The 27,619-nt window shown below is 35.6% G+C and overlaps 5 protein-coding genes and 1 long non-coding RNA gene across 8 annotated transcripts; 3 read left to right on the forward strand and 3 right to left on the reverse strand.

Annotated features, from left to right (window-relative positions):
- The first annotated feature begins 127 nt into the window (after positions 1-127).
- LOC149743419 (gamma-aminobutyric acid receptor subunit rho-2-like) lies at positions 128-7,126 on the forward strand. Its single transcript, XM_089882031.1, has 14 exons — positions 128-213; positions 488-531; positions 815-922; positions 1,359-1,426; positions 1,779-1,902; positions 2,386-2,488; positions 2,734-2,816; positions 3,470-3,643; positions 4,183-4,335; positions 5,017-5,078; positions 5,403-5,561; positions 5,910-5,986; positions 6,369-6,489; positions 6,880-7,126. Exons 1-14 carry the CDS (start codon positions 188-190, stop codon positions 7,033-7,035), a joined length of 1,458 nt encoding a protein of 485 aa, XP_089738157.1. The 5' UTR covers positions 128-187; the 3' UTR covers positions 7,036-7,126.
- LOC149743420 (uncharacterized) lies at positions 1,369-3,624 on the reverse strand. 2 transcript variants are annotated; one of them, XR_016385473.1, is made up of 5 exons: positions 3,495-3,624; positions 3,102-3,270; positions 2,367-2,430; positions 1,787-1,899; positions 1,369-1,510 (listed from the first exon to the last, which is right to left on the reverse strand). It is a non-coding gene; the product is annotated as an uncharacterized LOC149743420 (long non-coding RNA). The 2 variants fall into 2 exon arrangements; XR_016385467.1 differs by having other exon boundaries at positions 1,369-1,526.
- Positions 7,086-15,824, reverse strand: LOC149743421 (rho guanine nucleotide exchange factor 26-like). 2 transcript variants are annotated; one of them, XM_089881945.1, is made up of 14 exons: positions 15,583-15,824; positions 14,456-14,570; positions 13,683-13,845; positions 12,840-12,976; positions 11,682-11,842; positions 10,914-11,072; positions 10,527-10,656; positions 10,194-10,277; positions 10,051-10,134; positions 9,533-9,687; positions 9,085-9,190; positions 8,662-8,781; positions 8,066-8,119; positions 7,086-7,573 (listed from the first exon to the last, which is right to left on the reverse strand). In XM_089881945.1, the coding sequence occupies exons 1-14, from the start codon at positions 15,666-15,668 to the stop codon at positions 7,391-7,393; spliced, it is 1,737 nt and encodes a 578-aa protein (XP_089738071.1). In that variant the 5' UTR covers positions 15,669-15,824; the 3' UTR covers positions 7,086-7,390. The 2 variants fall into 2 exon arrangements, with proteins under 2 accessions (XP_089738071.1, XP_089738075.1); XM_089881949.1 differs by lacking the exons at positions 13,683-13,845; positions 15,583-15,824 and adding an exon at positions 15,179-15,547.
- Positions 15,825-16,511: 687 nt separating this feature from the next.
- Positions 16,512-21,322, forward strand: LOC149743422 (beta-1,3-galactosyltransferase 5-like). Its single transcript, XM_089882066.1, has 7 exons — positions 16,512-16,868; positions 17,668-17,781; positions 18,475-18,633; positions 18,706-18,845; positions 19,144-19,234; positions 19,684-19,810; positions 20,971-21,322. Exons 1-7 carry the CDS (start codon positions 16,527-16,529, stop codon positions 21,234-21,236), a joined length of 1,239 nt encoding a protein of 412 aa, XP_089738192.1. The 5' UTR covers positions 16,512-16,526; the 3' UTR covers positions 21,237-21,322.
- Positions 21,323-21,365: 43 nt separating this feature from the next.
- On the forward strand, positions 21,366-25,839 carry LOC149743423 (uncharacterized). Its single transcript, XM_089882008.1, has 9 exons — positions 21,366-21,505; positions 21,565-21,707; positions 22,008-22,188; positions 22,609-22,772; positions 23,109-23,265; positions 23,743-23,894; positions 24,158-24,250; positions 24,554-24,739; positions 24,941-25,839. The coding sequence occupies exons 1-9, from the start codon at positions 21,446-21,448 to the stop codon at positions 25,371-25,373; spliced, it is 1,569 nt and encodes a 522-aa protein (XP_089738134.1). The 5' UTR covers positions 21,366-21,445; the 3' UTR covers positions 25,374-25,839.
- LOC149743424 (rhodanese domain-containing protein CG4456-like) lies at positions 25,607-27,286 on the reverse strand. Its single transcript, XM_089882117.1, has 4 exons — positions 27,108-27,286; positions 26,729-26,874; positions 26,249-26,396; positions 25,607-26,179 (listed from the first exon to the last, which is right to left on the reverse strand). Exons 1-4 carry the CDS (start codon positions 27,143-27,145, stop codon positions 26,104-26,106), a joined length of 408 nt encoding a protein of 135 aa, XP_089738243.1. The 5' UTR covers positions 27,146-27,286; the 3' UTR covers positions 25,607-26,103.
- Between the last annotated feature and the right edge of the window lie 333 nt (positions 27,287-27,619).

Genomic DNA, 27,619 nt, shown 5'->3' on the forward strand with positions numbered 1-27,619 from the left:
GCTATTTGACGTCATATCCTATACCCGAATGTTTATGATGTAACAATCGATATTCAGAGCAGAAAACATAATTAGGAAGACACTCCAGGAAAGCGTGAAAATAATTGGGTATCAGTCAATACGTTACACGAAGACTTTGTAAAAATAGTTATTGGACGCCGTGGCCAAGGACAGCCGCAAAAGAAGTATGGGAGATCCGTGCCGTCAAAATGAGTAAGTTAGACTATAACTTAAAACAGACTTATTCTTTTATAGTATGTATGTAAGTTACTACAGCGTTTTATCGTGTCTGTACTGTGTAATTTGAAATTACGAAATAATTTTGGTACAGTAATTTATCACGCTTTAATTTAGAAGGCGATCAGACACTACCGTTCCTGCGTTTTTCTCGTGAATTAGTTTGTGTATATCGGTAGCAAAGATTTGTGAGGCTGGTTCATTAGGATTTGGCGATGAATGAGTGCTTTTATAAACTATTTTTTTACAGATTTATTTTCAGGATTTTACTTTTACTAACAAGCTTCAGCGAAGGTAATTTTTTTTTGGTTTATTTAAAAAAGTTAAATAAGTTTCTTAAGTCAAGCAGCATGTATTATTATGAAATAAAATATGGATACTTTCCGAACCCAAACATTTTTTAATCGCCATCGTACCCCAGCCTATCAAATCTTACAAGCTGGGAAAAGAAAACTGAACAAAACAGTTTCTATTTTACCCCTAACAGAATGAAAGTATGTCCCATCTTACCCCAACCTACAATAGGTATTTTATTTCTTATGAAATTTAAACCTCATCGTTTTGGTTTGAATTCCAGCATCTAGACAAACAACTAAGGACCACCATGGAAATAGAATAACTCAACATATCGAACAAGTTTTTCGTCACCACTCATATGAGTTAAGCATTCGGCCTTCTCACGATGGTAAATGGGAATATTATTTGTTTATTTCTATTTTTTTTAATCAGACGTGTAAAAGTACTGTAGGGCAAGATGGATACGTTTTATAGCTCATTTTCCAATATTTTCTACTCTTGTTTTTACCATTTTACATTCATTTTGATCAATGATTCGGTTATATAATTCCGTGAATATTCTTCAATGCCAAATGAGATGGTAAAAAGAATGTAAACACGTTTTATTTTACCCCAACAAAATGTCTCATATTATTCCCAACAGTTGTCTCATATTACCCCAACATTTGTCTTATATTACCCCAACATTTGTCTCATATTACCCCAACACTTGTCTCATATTACCCCTAAGAGTTGTCTTATATTACCCGAACAAACGTCTCACATCACCCCTAATTTTGTCTCATATTACCCCCAACTTACTAGATTTATAACTTTTCTTACAGGAATGCCCACAAGAGTAAAAGTATCTTTAATGATTGAAAGTTTGACCGACATTTCGGAGAAAAATATGGTGATATAAAAAAGCAGATTATTCTTTTTTTCATGTCTCTGTCTACCGCCGGTTCAAGAACATCGTGTAAACGTTTCATGTGAACTGTTGATGTATATTACTGTAGGGTAAAACGGGTTGTCTTTAGCACATGATATCCAAATATCTTGATCGAGGTTTAAACAATTAACAACGGTATATGGGAGTCGTAAGGAGGCGGTTTTATAATTCTTTGAATAATCTTTGTTTACCAATAAATGGGACGAGAGAAAAATATAAAAAAAAATATTTCCTAACTTTCTCCGATCCTAATATATGTACCGCCTATACAATTTTATTAAAAAATGAGTACATTAAATGCCTATACATTTAGGACTTTACTTGCACATTGTGTTTGCACGAAACCTGGAAGGACGAACGGCTAAGATTCCGTGGAACAACAGCAAACCAGAGCGTTGTATTACCAAGTCGTCTCGTTGATAAGTTATGGGTTCCTGGTGAGAAGTAGTGTATGTATAGTAGGGTGGGGGAACAAGGTACATTTTTAGCATATAACTACCAAATATCCACAACGTGTTTTGAACAATTAACAACGGTTTATAGAAACTGTGAGGATACGGTTTTATAAATCTATAAATGGTCTTTGTTTACTAACATATGGGATGATAAGTAGAACTAAAAGGTGTCCTAAAAGGATATATAGTATTGTAGAGTAAGGTGGGATACCGTTAGCACCCCAATCCCGTATTTCCTGATTGTTGTTTGATCAAACAACAGTTCTATTTTGGAGTCGTGTAGATACATTTATTTAATTCTGTAAATATTTTTATCACTAGCAAACAGACAAGAAAGGAGAAAAAACCATGACCCATCTTACCCCACCTTAATATATTTTAACATATTATAAAACTGGTGCATTTACTAATTACATGTTGACTGATGGTGTTGTATAATAAATTACCTTCATTCTTGCAAAACAGATCTTTATGTCTTTGGATCAAAGAGTTCATTCATTCACAAAACAACTGTAGATAATTTGGTCATGAGACTTTATAGCGATGGCACAATCTTCTACATTGTTAAGTAAGTAACGTGCTTCATTAATATACATAGTAGAGTGGGGGTGGACGGGACCCCTTTAACACATCATACCAAAATATTCAGATTGTGTTTTATACACAATTAACAACAGTTTATAGGAAAGTCGTGACGATGCGGTTTTATGATTATTTGCATGTTCTTTGTTTATTACAAAATGTCACAAGTAATAGAATGAAAAGGTCTTCTATCTCCCCTCTACTATACCATATAACCATTTGTTTCTACAGAATAACAAGTACTGTTGCATGCCAAATGAATCTACATAATTTTCCTTTGGACGTCGAAAAGTGTTCGCTACGATTACAAAGCCGTAAGCGTAAGTAAATGCGCACAACATATAGGACACGATTAATCCATGCATATTCTAAACATTAAAACAATGCCTGAGAAAAAGTAATGATTGCGAAAACGTATCTACTAAACCTGAGATGCGGATACGTCAACTAATTATTTGAAACAAAACAAACTGTATTGGATAGCTAACTGTATAAGTTACATTCATTCACTTATTCTGTACATAAGCCAATACAAAACATACTTTATGCTTGGGTGTAACAGGCAGAATCATAGATAGAATAGTTTGTATATCACATACCTTACTTTGGCTTCTGTATTGCTTCATATAAAATCGGTTTCACAGTAAATGGCGTGAAGTTTTTGAATGGCATCCTTCTAGTAAAACACAATTGCCACAACACTGTTCTCGCACAAGTCGAGACGTGCTAATACTAAGTGATTGCGTGTCTGGAATGCAGCAAGATACGCTGCAATTAAAGAGGGAATGAAAACATGTACACAGTCTTCCCAACGTTTGCCGCAATTGTTACTTTCACAATATACAGTTTTAAAACTTAATTTGGATATTTTAAAAATTTGTTTGAAAAAAGCCCACAGAGTTAACATTTACATTTATTCTAAGAAATTCACGCTATCCTTGCTTCTGCGTTAATGGTATATTTGCAGTTGGATATACAAGCGATGAACTAACCTTGGAGTGGTCGGTAGGAAACCATATGGAGGATTTATTCATGGACACGAGATTGGTGAAAAACATGCCTAAGTTCCAACTCGTGCATTACACGTTTCATTCCACGCAATATAATTACGATGACCGCGACAAGATTGAGCGGGTTTCAGGTGAATTGTAAACCCTAATATAAAATAAAAAGGTATTGGTAGGGACACCTTATTAGCACAATATCCAAATATCCTGATCGATCTGTTTCTATTTTCCGTCCCATTTGGTAGTAAAAAATGAATATTAAAAGAATTATAAACCGTATCCTCACGACTCCCATGGACCGTTGTTAATTGTTTAAAACACGATTAAGGATATTTGAATATTATGTGCTAAAGGTGTCCCGTCTTTCCCCACCCTACCATATACTGTTGTTTAGCAATACTAATAAATTAAATTTACACACCTGTTAGTAATATATAGTAAGGTGGGTACGAAGTAAGATGGAATATGTTTTCAATCTCTTTTCTTGCCCACTTGGTAGAAAACAAAGAATATTTACAGAAATATAACCGTAGCTCTGCGACTTTAACATACTGTTGTTATCAGAAAATATAGGATTCAGGTCCTAATGGTATCCTATTTCACCCAACAGCACTTTATAAATACTGTTTTATACCTGCTGTAAGCCACATGGTGAAATAAACTTTTTTTTAAGGTGGAAAATCTCAACTTAAGGTCAGCTTTGAGCTGAAGCGATATTTGTTGTCAGTTTTTTTCCAATCTTACTTCCCAGCATTGATTATGGTGGTGTTGGCAGGACTTGGAATGTGGATTGATCCAAGATCTGTGCCTGCCAGGATATCTTTAGGTAAGAATCGTTACGTATAAACATGGTCCGCTCTCTCCGTTGTACAGGTCGCGTCTTTGAGCACACTGTCTTTTTTTTCTATTAGAAAAAAAACTTTGTATAAATTTAACACAATTTTCTCGTTTTTGTGCTAGGTCTAGTGCAGCAACAACGCTTATTTTCTTACATTTAAATTAAGTATGTAGTTTAAAAACCAGCCTTAAACCAGTTACATTAAAAGGTTACAATTATACATTACACCGCAGCACTTACATCTCAATACAAATATGCCTGACCAACTTGTAACCAACGCAATAATTAGCTCACAGTAAAACAAGCTACCTTTCGGTAACACGCAGTACCACGAGAGTTACCTCAGTCAGCAAAACCAGAAGTGAGAAAAGGCGCAGTGCGCGGCACAATGGCACGCAGCAATCAGCGGGCGGCAGGGAACTCGCAAAAACGTTAACCGGGTTGTTTACTACCAAATGCGAAGACAAACAAAAGTTATTTTGCAGTAATGTTAGCTTACTGTAAGTTAAAAAAGCAACGGTTGGAAGTTAAATTTTACATGTTACACAAAGTAACATATACATGGTAACTCGTAAGCTAACAGGCGGTGCACACCTGCGTTATAACGACTGTCGTTTTCCGGCCATGCGAGGATAAAGCAAGTCCCATTCATTCATCTGCTATTTGTAGGTGTAACATCTGTACTGACAATATCAACGGTAATTACTGGACTGAAGACTTCTTTGCCAAAGGTAAGATATATATTGCACATAATTTGTGTTACATAATGTTATCTAAATTAATTTTTTGATCTATAAGTAAAAAATAATCAAATACCTAAAAGTACTACAGTTATAGTAAGGTGGAGAAAGATTGGACACCTTTTAATTCTATTTCTCGTCCCATTTGTTAAAAAACAAAGAAAATTCCATGAGCCGTTGTCAAGTATCTCGTCTTACCCCACAGTGTGCTATACCTATAATTTTATGCTATTGCATTGACAATGATGGCCTATCTAGAATGTTACTCTTTATTGGAAACTGATATTGTTTTATATAGAAATTTATTTGCTTTAGGTGTCCTACCTTACTGCGATGGACGTTTATCTTTGGACATGTTTCATTTTTGTGTTTTCGACCGTGCTTGAGTTCTGTGTTGTAAATTACCTCATGACTGAAAAAGGGAAGAAGTTTCTCGAAAAAATGCAGTCGCGCAAAGAAATTAGATCCCGAAATGTAAGTGTTTAAATCAAAATTCAAATGAGTAAATGATGTAGATATTATTTGTGAAGCATGTTTTTTTACCAAAATGTTAAACTTTTACTACCCACCACAAATAGTACTGGTGTACCCACCTGTTAATCCCATATTTCCCGATCATTTTCTACAGATAACAACCCAAATGGGAAAAAGAAAATAAAAACATTGACCATCTTTATACTTCAACCTACCATGTGTGGTGTTTTATGATTTAACTTAATATCTATTGGTTTTTTGTAAATATACCATGGTTTAACATATCAACAAATTCTAATATATGGTAGAAGTAAATTTCGCTGTAAATATAAAATATTGATTTTTTAGAGACAAATACGGAAAGCTTACTCTAAGAGACGTACTGAAGCTAATAGATGGAGAAATACGACTGTTATCAAGTCAAGGTAACTTAAGTTTTATTTGAGTAGTTGAAGTACTATGCTGTTACTTCTGCTACCTGGCAATTGGCATAATTAAAATTCTCTTTCAACGGTCATTCTGGTATAAAAAACATAATGTTTTTACGACGTTTTATTCGCCACCTGCCAAGACTTCATCAGAGAATGCGTTAAAAAGTACTGTGGGGTAAGATGGGATAACGTTAGCACCTAAATCCCATATTTTCTAATCGTGTTTTAAACAATATGAAAGATTGTTTGGGGTCGTAAGAATGTGGTTATCTTATTTTCTAAACTTTCTTTGTTTACTAATAAATAGGCAACGAAATGTCCCATCTTGCCCCCACCCTACCATACATTTAGATACGACTTAAATGCTCTTCTTTAGGCAACAGGATAACGAGTTGGATCTATACACAACCCACAACCCTACCCCCTTGCATACGTACAAGAATTCTGCCCAGCCTAAAGAACATCATGTACAGTATATTCAGAAAAAACTAAAGACGGTAAGTTTACTCAAAAAAAATATTTTTCTAAACAAAAATGCGCATAAAATGATATTATAGAAAACAGTGAAATGGCCATATTATATATATATGTGTTCTATTTAGTCTGGATCGAACTTTAGTAACACACAGCAGCAAAAATATCGACACACAAAGTTACATATACGTGGTGATTCGTATAAGCTGACACGAGCTGTATGAACACCCGTGGTATAACGACTGTCGTTTCCACCCATATGTGAGGATAAATAAGTTGCATCGTTTATATTAATTCATTCATTTAGCATAAAAACAGTAACATATTAATATCGACTTTTCAGATATTGTATCATAAAAATATAACGAAAAAATATTTCACTTAAAAATTAGGAAATTCAATTTATTTAATAGGGATACTTCTGCACCGAGACGTTATGCTTTCCCACAAGCGCTTCCATGGACGTGAAATTTCGAATCGGATATTTTCTTACTTTTATTCTTTTCAATGGAGTTTATTGGACCTACTATGTGTTGGCCACCAAACATGCTGACGAATCCGAAGTTTAAAATTCGAATCCGAATATTAAAGTTTGAATCCGAAGATTAAAATTTGTAAATTTGTGAGGTGCACTGAATTTATTACATAACCAAGTCTGTATCCATGTGTTAAATAAACTATAACTTTAAATACTAACTCGGTGTTCACTAATGCATTATCCAAATCGCCAGTCATACATAAAACAAAAAGTAAAAAAAAAATCTCCTAAAAAATACATACAAAGTTACAAACGTAACTCGTAAACTGGCACAAAGTGCATGAAACAAAACACTCGTTTCATTACTAACGACTGTCGTTGCCCCGCCACGCGAGGGTGAATAACTTACATTCATTTATTCATTCATTCAAATATTGTTTGCGAAATTAAACCACCGTCGGTTGACCAAGGAGTCTGGCACGCCGGTATAAGTTTTGTTCTCGAACTTTGCTGTTTAGGATTTCTTTTGCGCCACCCGAAGAAAACCATCCGCGGCAACCATCGGACATTCGTTCGCCGTAGATCCAACCGTCAGAAGTTGTATATAGCACCACGCACACGTCCATGTTCTACAAGGAAAGCATTAGTTTCATGTTGTTTAGTGCCCTTGAAAAATGGTTAAAGGGGAAGAGAGGTGGGAATCTAGCTCAGAGGTTACGAGTTCAGGCTCGATGCTGCTATATACCATTGGGCCGTGGGTGTGTGCGTCCTTAAGCAAGAAATTGAAAGCTATTGCTTTAACCCAGTAGTCACTAATGGGTTGTCTAAATGGTCGGCCGTACATTTACAAAAGGGAAAAATTATAGCTTACAAAATAATTACTCGCAGAGTGATATACATTAAAACTCGTAAGCGGGCACGCGGTGTGAAACAAAACACACGTGTTATAATGATTGTTGTTACTCTGCCACGCAAGTAAAATAAAACAGGTTCCACTTATTCAGTCATAACATACACTTGATATTAAGATCAAACAGCTGGGGCTTCAAAGTAACTTAAAAAACAAACCCTGTATTTCAGAAATCCTTTTTTTTTTCAGCAAAATAAATTTTCAATATTACCTTTAATGATATCATATCCGGTTCTTCAGCTCTAACTGACTTGATAATTAAAACCTAAAGAAAAAATGTAACATTTAATGATCTATAAGATATTCAACATAAATTATGGAACCTAACGACTCCCATAAAGCGTTGTTAATTGTTTTAAGCACAATCAGGAAATTTTAAGATATTGTGTTAAAGGTGTCTTCCCCCACCTTACTGTATTCGGAAACATATTCCAATGTAGTTATATAGGTATGCCAAGTTATTGACGGAATGGCGTTTCTATATTTACGGCCCAAGTTTTTAGACGTTAAAAGTTTTATTTAGTATAGATTAAACTGCAACAGCATTATAAACGAAGGTAATATTCTTGATTTAAATGTTTATTTATTAAGATGAAAGAGACTTTAACTCATTTAATTAAGACAGTCATTTTAAATGATAAAGACAAACTATTGAAAATAGAATATTGCGTGTTTTGACAAACTTTAGCAAAATATTTATTTAGTAATCTACATGGAAAATGAACTATAGTGGTGATTAACTAAAAATAGCTGGCAACGTTAGATCCAGCAAAATAAGAACACATTAAGAAGAATTCAATCACTCACTTGCATAGCTTCTTTACTGATGGGTTGTCCAAAAGATTTATTTCGACTCAGCGCTGCCATCCAGCGGGATTTTCCATTCGGTTTATCGGCCTCTAGTTTTAGCTCTATACGCTGGCCGTCCTGTTAGTTTCAGAACTAGTATTTTTTTATGTATATTGCTTTCACCGCATTAATCAATGGCTTTCCTGTGTTTGACAACTACGTGTAACTGTATTTAAACAACGTCGCTGTGGGTTTATTTTTGAAGAATAATTAATGTAGCTTGCTTTATCCTCGTGTGGCGAAAAATCGACAGACTATATAACAACTGGTGTTCTGTTTCTGACACCTCGTGCCCGCTTACGAGTTACCACTTATGTAACTTTGTGGGTGAATGTACAACTGTTAAAACTCAATATCCTATATCAGATTAAAAATTATTACCTGCGTTCTCTCCATGATTATAACGAAAGAAAATGGGTCGTTTATGACGTCACGACTCTTTAATCTTTCCTTGTAGCAGTAATCAGTAACTGAATAACTCTCGTCACTAAAATTGGGAAAAAAACGTTTCATGTATGTTTGTATTTTTATATATGTTAGGATTATTTTCCTGTCCCATTAGGTAGTAAACAAAGTTTGCAAAATATATAACCGTGCCCTCACAACTCTAAAGTAGCGATGGTAATTATTGAGAACACGATCAGGAAATATGGATTCAGTTGCTAACGCTATCCCATCTTACCTCGTTAGGTACAACGCTATCCCATCTTACCCCTTTAGGTACAACGCTATCCCATCTTACCCCTTTAGATACATGGCTATTCCATCTTACCCCTTTAGGTACAACGCTATCCCATCTTACCCCACAGTACTAAATTTTTGTACTAACTTTTTTCGTTTCGTCACTAGAATGACGTCATTAAACAGAAAAAGATAGATCTCTTGTTTCGTCAACCTACGGAAGCCAAAGACGACATCTTCCGAAACTTTAAGAAGAGGGCCTCTCTTTACAACGTACCTCGATGCGGATACTAAAGCGAATGACTGGAAATAAAATCAAAGTTGATTGAATCGCATTTGGAATTAAAGTATGGAGGATAAGATGGTTCATGTTATTTTATCGACTTATTTGTTTTACGGGTTAAAGGCTCGTCGCTGCTACCATTGTGGGCGTATATGTGTTCTTGGGCTAGACACTTAACGGCATTTACTTCAATCCAGTGTTCACTGATGGGTTGTTTAAACTGTCCGGCATTCAGAAAAAAAAACACAGCCACAAAGTTACACACGTGGTAACTCGTAAGCTGGCACAGAGTGTACGAAACAGAACACCCATGTAATAACGACTATCGTTTTCCAGCCACGCCTGGATAAATACGTTTCATTTATTCAACATGATCTACTTACCCTGGAACATTTAAACTCTAGTTGAGTTTGCAGTTGAATCATTTCTTCAGTTCTTTCCAACGACCTTGCTTGTTCATTGCAAGTCTAATCAACGAAGTAAATGAAATTAATTAGGAAACAACTTTAACTGTAAATTGATTTACCTTTACTAAACTGGTTGTTTCTTTCAGGGCTTCGGACGCGATTGAATAATAAGGACTACTGACTTCGCAACGTTGTCTTATTGTCTGTATCAATAAAAAAAAAACGATAAAGTAAAAAAATGTTGTTTTTCTGTGGGATGAGAGAAGATGGGACACCTTGAGCACATAATATCTAATTATTATGACCGTGTTTTAAACAATTACCAACGGTCTAAGGGAGTCGTGGGGATACGGTTTTATATTTCTTTGAATGTTCTTTGTTTACTACCAAATGAAACGAGAAAATGGAATGCAAAGGTGTCCTATCTTTCCTCATCCTATTATATGTATTACGTCAATAAGGAGCGGGATTCGTGTTATCCTCTGCATTGGAAGAAGAAGGAATGAATGCAAAGGAAGTCCTGCACATTGTTCGTTCTTTTCAAGACGTCGAAGAACACGAACAAATTCTTGATTTTCCTTCCTACAAAGATTTAAGATAATGATTTTTTAAACTATAGTAGGATGGAGAAAGATGGGACACCTTTTCATTCTATTTTCTTGTTCCATTTGGTAGTAAACAAAGAAAATTCAAAGAGATAGAAAACTGTATCCTCGCGACTCCCATATAGACCGTTGTTAATTGTTTAAAACACATTCGGATATTCAGATATTATTATGTGATAAAGGTGTCCCATCTCCGGATATTCTATAGCAGTGAATGTAAAAATATAAACTCACATAAGTCTTAATAGAACACGTTGTTGATAAATTTCATTGGAGCAATACGTCACATAAGGAGCGAATGTGCCAGCCTTTACGAACTCGAGCACGATGTCGCAAACGTCGTTAATAACAACTGATGACGACTTCCGTCTTTTAGATAAAGCGTGGTGGAACCTGTAACAAAACACACAAAAATGTGTAAAAAAACACACAAAAAACTGTATCAAAACACACAAAAAAATGTAACAAAACACACAAGTTTGACGAAAAATCGTTTTCTTGTAGAACCCAATAAAAACAAACTACGCGTCTGTTCAATAATTGGACGATAATATAATGTTTTGACTTTTTACAAAACCAGTACACTAGACTGGGGTAAGATGGGACACGTCATCATTTTCTTTCTCGTCCCATTTGGTGGTAAAAAAAGAGTATGTACAGAATTGTAATTATATAACCGTAGCCTCTCGACTCCAAGAGTACATTGTTAAAAACACGATCAGGAAATATGGGATTTAGGTGTTAACGTAATCCTATCCTACATTCCACAGTTCTATATATAGTAGGGTGGGAAAAGGCACAGCTTTAGCACATAATATCCAAGTATCTTGTTTTAACAATTAACAACGGCCTATGGGTGTCGTAAGAACACGGTTTTAATAATTCTTTGAACGTTCTTTGCTTACTACCAATTGGAACGAGAAAGTAGGATGATAAGGTGTCCTATCTTTTCCCACTCTACTGTAATATTTATGGCAGAAACAGTATATATAACATTCCAACCTCCAACATGCTTTTCGAACCGCATCTATATTACTGAACAAATGATGATACTCTGTACTGGTGACTGTCGCACGTAGTTCGGGTGATGATTTATAACAGTCAACCAACACGTTTAAACTACGTAGATAGGAAGATTCCGAAGTCATTAGCTCGAACATTGCCTGTTTAAAATACATTTTTTTAATTCAGAAACCACCAGTGTCTTTAAAAAAGATAAAAATCGAAAAAACTGATAATTCTTTTTTTGCAGAGTCCATACTTTTACTCTAGCGGTTGGATTTGACACGCATTTTTTCAGAAGATGTTTCGTTTTATAAAACTTTGGTAGTACCTTAGATCACATTTGAGCATCTTTATTTACATACAAATTATGATTTTTCGTTGGTATGCCCATTTTACTTTAACTCCTTTAACATATCGCAATTTCGTGCCAAAGTTGAAATACAAATGTTTTTTTGCCAATTTTATGTTGTGTACCACAAACGTATAAGCTTCACCTAATCTATAGGCTTTTCGTGGTGGGTTATATTTTTCGTGGTGTGGCTTTTCGTGGTGTGGTGTTATAACTTTGCACTTGAATAAATTACGCTTACGTGTAAATATTTGCATCAAGTCATGTGTAAAACGTTGTGTGCATAAACCGCTAAAACTAGATTTTAGTGCCGGGTGTTTATAAGCGTTAAATCGCGTGGGAAACAACTGATTAAAATCTAGAAATGCTGTGACCTGGTATCAACGTGGTTAGCAGTATATTGGTTTATATGTGATTCTCAAGTATACATACCATTTACTATATAGTAGGGGGGGGGGGGGGGAGATGGAACACCTTTTCATTTTATTTATTTGTCCTATTTGGTAGTAAATAGAGAACATTTAAAGAATTATAAAGCGGTATCCCCACGACTCCCATAGACCGTTGTTAATTTTTAAACTCGATCAGGATATTTAAATGTTATGTGCTAAAAGTGTCCAGTCTTTCCCCACCCTACTATAAATACACCATTTAAAAAAACTTTTTAATCTAAATATTGAGATTGACATTTTTAGGCTGTGTCGTTCCTGGCAACATATTTCATAGCCACTTTACAACATTTTATTAGAAACGCCTTTCAATGCGGTTTCTCCGCCCACTGTTCGTTCTTGTATCAAACGTATTACCTCCTGCCGTTTTCGCTCCTTTGGGTTCATGGTCTCCAGTATCAAGCTTTGTTGAACCTTAGACTGAGCTCCCCAGCTGCGGCGGAAAGATTTTCTTTGCTTGTCTGATCGGTTTCTTCGCAATAAAGATTTTCCCTCTGAAAATAAAAATACGACACATGGACTGAAAACTAACGGAATATTATTTGTTAAGGAGACTAAACGGAGGACAACAATTTCCTCTTTGGATTTTATAGTAGGGTGGGGTAAGATGGAACATGTTGTTATCATATTTCCTTGTCCCATTTGGTATGGTAAACAAAAAAAAATTACAAAATTAAATAACCGTAGCCCGACGACTGTCAAAGCGTTGATAATTGTTTAAAACACGATCAGGGAAAATGGGATTTAGGTGCTAACGTTATCTCATCTACCTCACATACTTACAGTACTATACAAATTTCAAGTTAATTATGCATTAAAGGGTTTATTTTAAAATTAGGCACACAAATGAGCCAGTAAATCAATATTGTCACACAGTCAACATACGGATGCTGCATATATTTCAAAAACCCAAACAAACAATTTATTTCAATAATTTATCCATTTGTTTCCTGGACCCCGTTTAAAACCAAACGAAATTCATTATCAGCTTCAACGTTTGGTGTTTCTATCTATTGGTAAAAGGTCAATAAACGACGTTAATACCCGAAATTAGCTTTATCTGCAATCTGGTATTGAATTCGTCCATTTTTGTTTAACATTCTATAGAATTGACAAAAAAATGTAAAAAAAGAAAAAAACTAACGCTAAATAGTTCTAAAAATTCAAAGGTAAAATTGTGTACAAAATATTACCACGAACCTAATTCGTTTGTTATGTCATCATCGTTTTCTACTACGTCACTAAATATTCCCTTTTCCTTGACCTCTTGGTAAAGTAGGTCTCGTGGTCGGTTATTGTGAGATCCTGAATCACTTATATTGCAAGATTGCAGTTGAGTGTCCAGGGAAAACCTTTTTGGACTCTATAAGTATAATGCGTATGAAACAAGGGTAATTTTTTTGTGAAATCATTTGAAGGCAGGTGCAGTACTGTGGGGTAAGATAGGATATCGCCAGAACCTAAATTTCATATTTTCTGATCATGTTTTTAACAATTAAAAAAAGCTATTAAATTCGCCCAACTATGGTTTTATAATTATGTATTCTTTGTTTACTACCAAATGAGACGAGATAATAAAAATATGTCCCATCATATAGTTAAAAGTACTACACAAACAAATGCACGACAATTGGATAGACGTTAGTTTGAAATTAAATACCTCATGTTAATAAAACATTACTATTCAATACAAATTTTGGTAAACGGCATGTATCCATAAATCGCAGCTTATTTTTAGATTTTTTCCTATATGACTCTATATACAGTAGGGTGGGGGAAGATGGGATACCGTCAGCACAAAATATTTAAATATCCGGATCGTGTTTTAAACAATTAACACCAGTCTATGGAAGTCGTGAGAATACGGTTTATAATCCTTTAAATTTGTTTTGTTTACTACCAAATGGGACGAGAAAATAATGAAAAAAGTGTCCTATCTTCCTCCACCCTCCTCTTAAATATTTAACGTTTACCTGCGCTGTGGGACTTTCAGAAACCGACGAAAGATCCGAACGTTGTAGTTTCGGCGGCGTCGAAATAGCTCTGTGGTAAGAGTTAGTGCGAAACTTACGAAATGTGCCGGGTACCCTGTAAAATACATACATTCTATTTTCAATGTTTTTGTCTTCTTGAAAAGTCTCCTTGTATAAAAGTAAATCGTGCGTGGGGCGATGACGTTTTTTTTCGTTTCTGGGTGTCTACCAATGAACGGTTTGATTATTTATCCGTAAATATAGGCCAGGGCTAAGCCTGTTCCGCAAGCCTAATCAGCCCTCGAGCATACGCAGATTAGGTAACAAATGAATCTTAAGAACTAATTTAATATACTGCAATATACAGTTTGCAAGTTTGTGGGCATGACAAGAATTACGCTGTTTATAGCTTTGATCAAAAGTTAAGTTGCATTGTCACAAAAAGAAAGCGAGCTTAACAAATCTATATAGTAGGGTGGGAGAAGACGGGACAGCTTTAGAACATAATTTCGAAATATCCTGATCGTGTTTTATACAAATAACAACGGTCTATGGGAGTCGTCAGGATACGGTTTTATAATTCTTTGAATGTTCTTTGTCCACTACCAAATAGGATCAGAAAATAGAATGAAAAAGTGTCCCATCTTCCCCCACCCCACTATATATCAAGTTGGGTAGACTAGGCTTTACTAGTATACCATCTTATCTGTAGTAATGGAATACCTATTTGAGCTAAACTGACTGACAATAGGTCACAGTTGAATTGGTAAGGTTTAACAATTGTTGTTTTAGTAGAACTGCATTACACTTCTACACTTTACATTAGCCTTATGCCACAATCAGTTCTTATTATCGCGTTAATACTGCAGTATATTTAGCAGAAAAACAACCGCTTTTGAGCTATCGAAGCTAGCGTAATGAAAACAAAACTCAGCATTGACATTTTATTTCAGTCGAACACAGCGGGCGATCTACTTTATCATCGTTGTAACTTTCTTTTATTTCCTGCACTCTGAGGCTAGGCGTAAGAGCTTTATCATAACAGCAACCTCCATAAATCGAAAACCGTTTCCCTAAGCGATTATTAAATACTGTGCTAATTGATATTATCACATAATGTATATTACCCAGTTGTTTTTGCTCCACTGGGACCTTGCATCGTTGCGTCGCAATCGTCCACTATGACGTCATCATTTTCAATTGTGTCATCCATTTCGCGAATCTTGTATTTGAAACAAGGCTTTTCTCACCAACTTGTTAAAGATGTCAAGTAAAGTTAATCAGACCATTTCTGCTTTGTGCTTTCGCTAAATGAAGCAGTTTCAACAAATCACCTAGAATTGCTGCGTTAAGAGATGAAACCCTTTAGATTAGCAATACACATCCGAACAGTAGTTATAGCTGTACTTACTGGCAGCTGAAAAGCGACCTTAACTAATCTAAGTAGATGAAACATTAACTATGAAACTGTCAAATGCAAACAGAGGCGACAAATCATGGCTCTCGCATCGTGGACAAACATTTCTCGCTTCAGTGAATTTAGACAAATAGCACTCGCGCTCTCGGCGAGGAATAATGAACCTACACCTGACGTCACTTAGAGCTCATTTAGGGTCGACTGATGCCAATGGCACTTGTTAAAACGAATGTAATAAACACAGATATAATACATTAATATTAAACATCCGGGTTTTAAATTGTCCTTTAATTACTTAGTACATGTTCTGTGTTGTGTGGTAGGCTGAATGCTTTCGTATTGAAGATAGCATTAATATTTTATTTCAGTAATCCACAGCGGATTCTCTCATTTATCATGTTGCTGCAAAATGATTTAATTTGTACTTGAAATATCGCTCTAAACTCGAGGAAACTTTTCTGCAGCAAACGTGTGGTCTTTCAATTTGTCGCAATTGTTTTTTAAGTGGATTTCCATTCAAGCTTTTCACCTTTGTTGCTTTGTAAACATAAGTAATTTCCAAGCCCGTGAAAATTAGAGTTAACTAGCCTATATTGTATCGCGACATAGCCCCGGGCAAGATTTCTGTCCTTTTACTACAATATCTCTGCCGAGATGAAGGCATTTCGAAGAGCGTTGTGCAGTGAGTACATTTGTCCAAGCATGTCGAGGAAATACAAATATAACAGCCGTACTACAACGCCAGGTCATAAAACGACAGAGCGTCGAAAAGTTGCCTCTTTGGCAAGGAGAAGCCATACGCTTTTTGTGATTATCGTTGCTTTTGCGTCGGTAGTGACTTACATGACTGCAAGAATGTTACGCCACGAGCGAAGGTCAGTACAGCTGTACATGAGGGTGGCAGATGGTTCAGTGTTCCTCGAAAATGTAAGACCAAGGGAGGTTTTTAGGGAAATCGAAACTGAGCTAGCAGATATGCACAAGATAGACGTACAGGTAATCAAAAGCTGCTAGTTTGCAAATGTCATTTGCTATAGTTAATCGCAACTGTTTTTTTCGCACGATAAAGCTGTTATTCAAATGTCTACTTTTACGACCATTCTTGCCGCCATCTCCGGGGAAGCGACGCGCTGCAATACATATAGTAAGGTCCATGCGATATAGCATCCTGGATTGGTTATAGGGCAACTTACGCATAAATCACTGGATCTTTATTGGCGTCACTCGCTGTAGCTGCCATACGAAATAAAAGTAGAATCTAAAATCTAAGATCAAATTGCAAAAATTAAATATAGTTACAGGTATATAGTTTTATTTAATGTCAAGCCTACAAGTATAGTAAGTTCGTAGTACGAACCTATTACGCAACCATTACTTAGTGGTTGAATAATCTCCGTGTAATTGAAAGTATGTAATTGTTCCATCAATGCCATACCTCCTCTATCCCATGAACCCGGTAATTGTGTATAAAACCTATAATGTTTGATGTTTAAGACGCCACTTTTAAGTATCATTGCTCAATTTTTTATGCTAAAACGTAAGACCCCTCTATGATGATATTAACAATATAGACCAATCACGTCATAGCCGATTTACGTACTGTGCAGCTGTTTCTATATTTTCGCTATAGCGTCCTATAAAACAGTAAACATTTATATGAGTAGGGTTGAGGAAAACGCGACACCTTTAGCTTATGATATCTAAATGTCCCAATTGTTTAAAACAATGAACAACGATCTATGGAAGTCGTGAGGATACGATTTTATATTTCTAAGTTTTATGTGTGTTGTTTCAGGATAAATACACTGTGAAGAAAATGAAAAGTCCTATCCAGTTTCCGAGAGTGATTTTACAAAATATAACTTCAGCGGCAGAGATGATTATCAGCCCTCCAACGTCACTGTGTAAGGTCAGTTTTAAAAGCAGTTTATAAATATAGTATTGTAGGGTTAGAGGGAACACATTTAGCACATATATCCAAACATCCGTGTTTTAAACAATTAACAACGGTCTATGGGAGTCGTGAAGTCACGTTTTTATAATTATTTAATGTTCTATGTTTACTACCAAATGGGACAAGAAAATAGAATGAAATGTGTCCCATCTCCCCCTACTACATTCTGTTACGTAATGCCATAGACTAGAGCATAGACAATATATTTCATGGTTTATAAAGTTCGGAACTTTAGAAATCAAGTCATTTTACATCGTGTTGGTTTAAGAGCGAATAACGAGTATCTACAGACTATAAAAAATACGACACGGTCATTCAATTTCGGCAGCAATTTAAGGCCATTAACGAATAACGATACAACGTCTAAGATCAATTTCAAAATGGTGACTGAAGCTAGCGGAAATCTGAAACTCTTTCTAAAACTAGAAACATTTTTGCTTACTACCTCAATATTACTGCAACCTACCAAAACTTTGCGTTTATCAATTTAATCTTTTAATCACAAGTATCTCAAATGTTTGGGGTATAATGGGCCAATCCTACCCTAAGTCCTAGGACCCATGACGCCGCCGCCTTGACCTTAACCACGTAGAACGGAGTTTAATTTTTTTAACACAAGACTTGGTTTTAAAATGTCTTTCATTGCAGAAAACGCATATTTACTTCATGATATTAATCTTCTCCGAAGAGAGCAAGGCGCCATTGAGGGATATCATACGAAAAACATGGTGTAAGCAAAACAAGCATCGTAACAACTCGGTTTCCACATGCGTGTTCGTCGTGGGAAAAAGCAACTCCGACGAAAACGTAAATACTAACTTTCATAACAAACGTTGTCTTCTGTAAACTAAGCATTTTTTCAATATTTTGCTTTAATAGAACTTCGCCAAAGCTGTTACAGCGGAGTCGAAGAAACATGGCGATATTATGTTAATGCCCTTTCTTGATGACGTCAGAAACTCAAGTTTAAAATTAATTACAGCGTTTAAGTGGATACGAACAAACTGTCCGAATGTAAAGTAAGCATGTATATTTTAAACTCATGTCTTGTTTTGATTTGTTTTACATACTTTGTTTAATTAAATATTATTAATATATAGTAGGGCGGGGGAAAATGGGACACTTTTTATTCCATTATTAAACTGTATTCTTACGATTTCCATAGACCGTTGTTATTTATTTAAAACAAGAGAATATTTGGATATTATGTGCTAAAGATGTCCCATTTCCCCCCACAGTACCATATCAGTTTATCATATTTTTATTCATAAGCGTGTTATTTTTCAATTTCAGTTTTGTAAAATCTTTTAAATTTAGTTACGTCATGAGAACTCAAGATGACGTTATTGTCAACACAAACAAGTTGATGGGCACAGTGCTGACGTCAGCACCCGCCACACGATTTGTTGTAAGTATACGATAACCATACATTAACATCCTGCGGGTTTGATCTACCATTTATACCGTAGTTCTCACACGGGAAAGTTTAATAGATTTTAGGATAAAATGTATCAGGTAGAATTTGGTTGCCTTATTTTATCTTATTTGCTCCAAGCCAAACGATCAACATGAGATAAGTTCCCCTAATTCACAATTACGTCGATACTTGCGAATTGTCGCGTATACGCTGTTTACGCTGCAATAACAACTCGTAAATACAACGGTCTTATTTGATTTACAGCCTGTTATGTCGCAAAATACCCATAACCTTTACGACCAAACAACTTTATTTTAAACAGTAGTCATAAGGTTTAAACTCCCACGCTTTCTAATAATACCAATTATACGTGTTCAGTTGACCTTAACGTTACTGTAATCAAAGGGGTGGAATTAAGTAGTGTTATTTTTCTATTTTAGGCTGGTAAGTGCCAAGATGCAACCCCTCCCATAAGGAACGCCTACAGTAAGTTTTATGTACCAGAGGATCTGTACCCACACGCAAAGTATCCACCTGTGTGTTCGAACATGGGCTACATCATGTCGGGTAAAAATGTGCTTTTTATTTTCTAAATATATGTGAAAGGTATAAACTAGTTCAACATATATATATATATGAATGGTATAGGCTAGTTAAACATATATATATATATACGCTCATCGGTTTAAATAACTTTTAGTTAATAGACCATACACTAAAAACTTACTGTTTTTATCATGCGTTATATTCATTGCGTCAACTTCATTCCATGCTGTTCGCCATTGCTTTTATTTCAACAGTTTATTGCACGATTTTCACACAATCACGCCAAATTTACTTGAAATCGTTATATAGTCAAGATCATTTACATTTTTTTTTAACTTTAATAATTCCACGTCTCAAAAATCGCGCTTCTAAAAGTTAGGGAGTAAAAAAATATCTATGGTCGATTGAAGTCGCTTTAAAATCGATATTGACAAATTTATTTAGAATACTATTTAACTTTAATAATTCCGCCTCTGTAAAACCACACTTCTAAAAGTTATGAGTAAAATCATCCTTTGCTGGTTTATTCTTTAACTTTCTGTGAGGTCCAAATGGGATATTCTTGCTATACAAAATTATGCGTGTTATGCGTCAAGTTGTACGATCAGCAACCGCATAATAGCACCATATTCATTACTAAACCGATGGTTATGTATAGATAATGTAATTGGGCAATAACTGGGAACAAAGTGTATTACACAGCACTGGCTATCAAGTTTACGTTTTAGATGTACATGTCTATACGTGATAGCCTAAGGATATAAACAATTACTCAAGGGCGTTTTGAAATTTATTCACTGTAAACATTTTTCCAACAACGGTGTCAAATAAATTAGTTCGTGTTAAAAAGGTTAGTGCTGTAACAAGTTAAAGTCATAACGATTCGTTTGGATTTTGTATCCCTCTCAATCAGACAGAAGTTATTGGTAATCCTTGGATATTATTCATATGAACTCCAATACTAAACACAAATCAATATTAAAACGGATACTTACTTTATCACCTGGTTATTTATTGCATAATTTACTATTTATTACATTTCATCAAGTACTACGAAATACGTAACCGACAAAAATCAAATCCTTCGATGTAAACTGTAAAAAAAACATTTCGCCTTAAATGGCAATATCAGTTTCTTATTCAAATAAAATCACGAACGGTTTATAATTGTCATTTCTCAGGTGACGTCATTGAGATCTTGTACGCCGAATCATTCAAGCATATGACGATACCGCTGGATGACGTATTTATTGGTGTTATGTTGGAAGCGGTGAAAATCGTTCCTCAAAACATGAACCGTTTGATTTATACTAAATCTATCCGGAAAACAGAACGCACGAGTCGGTATAAAATATGCTCACATAGCATTTTACATATTCATATAGATACTGTGGCCAGCGCACGCAAGATCTGGCAGGTCATGAGAGACAAATGTAATGGGGCGTGACCACACGTCATTAGACGGTTTTTATACATTTTTGATATCTGCTGTGCTCGATTTTTAATAAATTATTCATGCCTCCGTTTGTTAAATCGTCGAAGTTTCGTTGTTGCGAAGGTAACTAAGGCTCAAGGATGAAACAGTAGCTAAACGTGGCCTCAGTTGCTGAAGCTGTCCGTGAATTTGTAGCAACGAACTTAAGGCTCAATCAAAACATGTCTACAGTGGCGTCAACGTTATCTTTGAATTCGTCAAAAAATGACTCAACTTTGAAAGTGGGTGAAGGGCTTGTTGTTTATAAAATTTAACAAGTAACGATTGTGAATTAATTCAGGTTAGCGAGAGAGTGAAGCTTGTTTCACTAATACGAGCATGGAGGGCAAAATATGACAAGATGCATACGGCGGCCCAACGTCATCGTGACGTCATAGAAACGTTGAAACAAGAAATAAAACAGATAAAAGAAGAAAGGGACAGGTAGATTAAAAAGGAGCTGATATATAGTAGGATAGGGGAAGATGGGACACATTTCATTCATTCATATTTTTTATAGAAAACAAAGAATATTCAAAGAATTATAAAATCATATATCCTCACGACCATATACCGTTGTTAATTGTTTAAAACACGATCGGGATATTATGTGGTAAAGGTGTCCCGTCCCGTATTCCTCCACCCTACTTCCTAGTTTCGTATTGAAAATATTTGTTCAATACGACCCTAAAACTTGTGTTCAATTGTAAAACTTGTGTAATATATATATGGCGTTTTAAACAGGGTAAATGGTCACTTGACTGCCGAGCTGGAAAAAGAAAAAAATGTCAACAACGCTGAAATGGGAAGACTAAGAGAGCAGGCAGACACAGCACAGAAGGAAGCTGCCATTGAATCCCGGATTCTTAAAGAGAAACTTCATAAACTACAAACTGATACTAAGCCTATTATAGACACATACAAGGTACATATGGTGCAATCTCTAGGTGTTTGACAGTTTGGTTTGTGTGTTATTTTTAAACATACTATAGTAGGAGGGGGGTGAGATGGGACACCTTTTTATTATATTTTCTCGTCCCATTTAGTAGAAAACAAAGAACATTCAAAGAATTATAAAACTGTATCCTTACGACTCACATAGACCGTTGTTAGTTGTTTAAAACGCGACCAGGAGATTTATATATTATGCTCTAAAGGTGTCCCATCCTCCTCCAACCTACTATATATACAAGGTTTGAAAGTATTGGTTTGTCCGGTATTTATGATCCGACATTTATCGAGACAGCAAAACAATCTTTATAAATCTCCATGATAGATACGGTTGTGAAATATATGTTTATAACTCTTTAAAACGTACAAAAGTGATGTATAGTACACTATACAGGAACGCGATGCAAAAATGAACTCGAAAATTGAAGAAATGACCGAAACACTGCAGAAGCTAACCGAAGAAAGACAAACTCTTGAAAAGGAACTCGAAAACTTAAAATCTGACAGTCAAAAACAAATTGAAGAAGTTAAAATTGAAAACGAAGTGTTAAAGACAAGGTTGCTATTTATGATATAATAAATAAACATATATAGCCTAATACATAAATTTCTTGCCTTAAGTTGGGACAATCGCAAAACAAGTATAACACTTTTAATCTCGATCATTTATGTATAGATCGTAGTTCGACAAAAGGATTGTTTAAGCAATAAATTAAACGGTCTATTGGAGTCGTGAGGATACGGTTTCATAATTCTTTGAATGTTCTTTGTTTACTACCAAATGAGACGAAAAAATAAAATAAAAAGGTGTCCCATCTCTCCCCACCCTACTATATTCCTTATTTGAAGTATATTCAAACATACCCAGTCTTTATTTTTTTATTTTTGTCCCAGATACCAAGATAAAATGCAGGAAGTTAAACAACATATTGCGCTCAGCGTTGCTCAAATACGCAGGAAAGCAGAAGAAGAGTCTATGACGTCACAAAACCAATTAAGAGAGGAATTCGATAGAAAATATGAGACTTTACAAACTAGAAGCAACCATTCGGTATATTGGGTTTAAACATCTTGTAAACTTTCTGTCATCGAGCCGTTTTTTAGTCAGTTGCTGTATATAGCTGCTTCTAAATAGGGTTGATTTTATTATGCTGGTATAATTAGGAATGGTATTCTCGGTTACCGACTTAAGTTAGTTGGTCGCGGTTACTATTCGTTACCGTGGTTTTTTGGTCGGTCGACTTAATTTCTGTGCATTACTTATTACAGAAGTTAGTCGGGCGAAATCGGCCGATTCATTTTAGCCACCCCAGCACAGCAAAATGCATAAGCTAACTTGAAAATTTGAAAAAAAGAGATGCGATTCGTATCTTACATATGGCTGTCATGTTTTTATGATAAGACTGACAGGATACTCGTGTTTATGTATCTAGGAAAAAAGATAGATGAGTAATATTTGATTGAGTTATAGTATTAGACTGGTCGAGTGCCCAACTTTTGTTGCTTTAAAAATGTACTTATTTTCCAGGTTAAGGTAGTCGAGATACAGCTGCAGGCTGATTTTCAACGTAAAGTCAAAGAAAACGAACAAAAATTTGAAGAACAAAAATGCGCCCTTGCCCAACATTATGAAGTTGAGTTAAAAACATGCAGAAAAAAACTCGAACTTACGAAATCGAAGTGAGTTTTATTTGGTTATGAAAACTACGATACTCGGTGCACTTTTTTGTTGGACACTATAGGGACCAGCAGTTTAAAATAATGTAGTTTATTATTGCAAAAAAAAACAGTTACAACCCATATTTTTATGATGAAACAAGTAAAAAAACATTACACACTGGTGTATATATATGCTCTTTGTAAATATGCTTTTAAATGTTTGTCCATTGCTGACAACTGTCTTTAAGTCGTATTTTACATACACTAAGGATGCACATTTACAGGTACAGGCAATCAAGTAAAGAAAACCAACGACTGCACGAAGCTCTTGCAACAACTAGAAACAAACTACAAATTATGAGAACAAACCTCGGAAGGTGAGCGGCGATTTATTAATACATGAATTTAACTTATGTATTTTTGAGTGGCATTGACAGTCGTTATAAAACGGGTGTTCCGTTTCATACCTTGTGGCCGATTACCACGTATGTTATTTTGTGCGGAAATGTTTTTTTTATGATTGACAATTTAGACAACTCATATAAGAGACCACTGGGTTGGAGCAATTGTCGGTAAGTGTTCCAAAAGACACACCCACACAAAAACTCTAGATTGGAGGCAGGTGCGCTAACCACTTCGCCACAGTGCCGGATTTATGAACGACTCGAATTGCTTTTTAGCGACGTATATGATGATGTTCTACAAAATCACCAACAACACGTTAAAGCTGTGGTTTCGAGGAAGAACCTTCTCACCGAGCTCGCAATGCGCATGCGCGAAATTCGTGATCTGCGCAGAGAGCTAGAACGACATGAACGAAACCAGAAGTTTGGCGCCGATGTCAGGTGGCAGGAAGAAGGCATAAAGTAAGATAGTACTGTAGGGTTAGATGAAATATAGTTAGCATCCCGTATTCAGTGATCGCTTTTTTAACATTAACAACGGAATCGCGGGGCTACATAATTCATTAAATGTAAAGCTACTGAATAATGGGACACGTGTCCCATATTTCCTCTCCCTATATGTGAATACTAAGTTGCTTCTTGCACGTTGTATTTTTACTGCAGGTTAGAGATTCTACACAGCGCTAAAATCGCAGAAATCGACGAGCTGAAGAAAATGATTCGGCAAAAGCAAGTGGAATCAATTTACAAATCTAGAGCTACGCTGCGACCTCAACCGATTGAAACAGTTTTAAAAACCCCGGATTTAGGTTCCTTCGTCCACAGCGATTACCACAGCAATCTCCCAGTTAGAACCAGCCTATCAGCAGGCGCGAATTCGAATAGAAGAGGCCAGGAGAGGCTGAAGCCTCCAAAACAAAAACAAAAGAGAAAAATCGATAAAACCAAAGTAGAAGACAGGTCAGCCTGGCTTACAAGGAAAAACAGCACTATCCAGTTTAATCCAGTTACTGGCGGTGAAGCGAGGCAAAATATGCAGATTCGGAGACAAATGAATGATAACCGTGAAACTACGTTTCAGCTGCAACATTTATAACATGTATTATAGTGATCCTTATTTGCTTTGCATGTAGTAGTGTGGGTAAGATAGATACCTTTAAAACATAATACTCCCTTAACGTGTTTTTACCAATGAACCAGACCCTTTTAGAGTCGGTGGGCTACGATTTTGCTTAATTCTTTAAATGTCCATTGTTTTTCACGAAATGGGACGAGAAAGTAGTATAAAACCATCTTACCCCAACCTAAGTATGATGTACCATCTTACCCCAACCTAATATAACGCAAATGTATATATTCTGATCTATACAACTTATACAAGCACTTTAGTTAGTGTGCAGCATCTTTTTTAACAATCTTCACGTTTATCTTTGCGTTGAAGTGATTATTATTATGTCATTGAGCACTGTAGTATCTCATTTATAGTGTATTTATAAATGTTTGAACAGGGTATTTTAAAATGCACATTTTTAGCAACAAATAATAAAGTAATATGAATAAAACGTTAACTACTTTTAGTTCAACGAATTTGTAACAAAACTTTAAATAGAATGAAAAGGTGCCCCATCTTTTCCCACCCTATACTATATATGGGTTTTATATTGACAGTAATATATTGCGAATATATACAAGCGTACATACCCAATAGTTAATTTCATTTCTGAAGCAATTACGACAAACTGCAACGTTGCAGTAGTAATGTTAGCATTAGGTTTGAAGCCATTGCAGAATTTATACATTATCGTCCCAAAGCGATTCATTTAGGTTTAAGTTGCGGAACGTATAACTTCATCGGGATAATTTTCGACCCAGACATTTGTACCACCGTTGTAGTGACGTGTACTGTGAACACAAAAATATTTACTTCAATCTACAGAATATACAAACATGCCATAATGAACACGTACTCACTTCAAATAATCGCAGTCCCGAAATGCTTTCAGGCCGAGGTTACTTCGCCGGCCGGACCGACAGACCAGGACAATAGGGTCGTCTTTGTTTGGTTTGTTTATCGAGTACTTGTTCAAAAATTCCACTTCGTCCATCTGAAGAGCCGTATCTACGATATAACCTCGTGTAGTATGCGCACATATATGCGTAAAGTATATATGTGTAACGGTCAGGTCGAAATGACGTGTTTTAATATATAAATAGTAGGTTGGGATAAGTTCTATGTTTCCATTCTCCTTTAAACCGCATGTGGTATTAAACAAAGAATATTTACAGAATTGTATAATCGCGTACTTAAGATTATTAAGAAGCTTTGTTATTTTAAAAATACAATTAGAAATATTGAATATTTTGTGCTGGTGCTGCTACCAATGTCCATCTTACCCCAGCACAGTAATACGACATGTTCCTTGACCTGTATACATATCCAAAACATGTTACCTATCTCTTTCAATGGGATGTTCGCATATGTTTTAGCATTTACACGCACAGAAGCAACTTCATGAGGCTCGCGAACGTCGATGATTGGAATCAGATTTGCTTCAATAATTTCTTTAAAATCTTTCAGCGATACTTCCCAATCGTGTCTGCGAAAGCATATTAGTACTACGGGGAAAGAAAGATTTTAAGCACACAACATACAAATATCCTTATTGTGTTTTAATGAGACGACAAAATAGAATGAAACTGTGTCCCATCCCTCCCACCCGATGATATTATGTATGCGAGTTTGAGAATGACTGACTCTGACACTCAACTTAAGTGTGCTATTGCTTTATAATTCACTTAAAGTACTCATATTTAATGCAAACAATCCTACTTTTCAAAGATATCCTTGTGTAATTCCGTGCGTTCCATTTCGACGTGTATATAGCTTTGACCACAGCAGTCTATAACTATAATGCTTATATTGGTAGTAATCCAACCAACAAATAAAGTGTCTAACGCTTCTGCAAACACAGATGTTTTAATTTACATTATCTAGCTTTAGCCCGACTGTTCAGTTGACACCGCGCCGACTGAAATTGAAGTGAGTTATAAATGAATTACTTCCTTTTGAATTAGAATAACTCTTGTCAGATCTGGTAGCTGGACAACGGTATAACGAACCTCGCTGCATTGAAACTCGATTCTTTGTAACCGGTTTAAATATGTATGCTGGAAATATACAAGTCATGTAATAGTTAAAACTTTCATTGCTTAGTCATTTTTTACGTGGACAGCGTCACGTACTCGTATAGTGTAAATATGCTTGGTCATCGCTACCAACAGAATCTGTGTCCAGCGATTGCATCATATTTTCCTTTTACGGAATCGGGATGGACGTTACGC

This window comes from Ciona robusta, chromosome 1 (genome assembly GCF_009617815.1).
Source record: "Ciona robusta chromosome 1, ASM961781v2".
Classification (NCBI taxonomy): domain Eukaryota; kingdom Metazoa; phylum Chordata; class Ascidiacea; order Phlebobranchia; family Cionidae; genus Ciona; species Ciona robusta.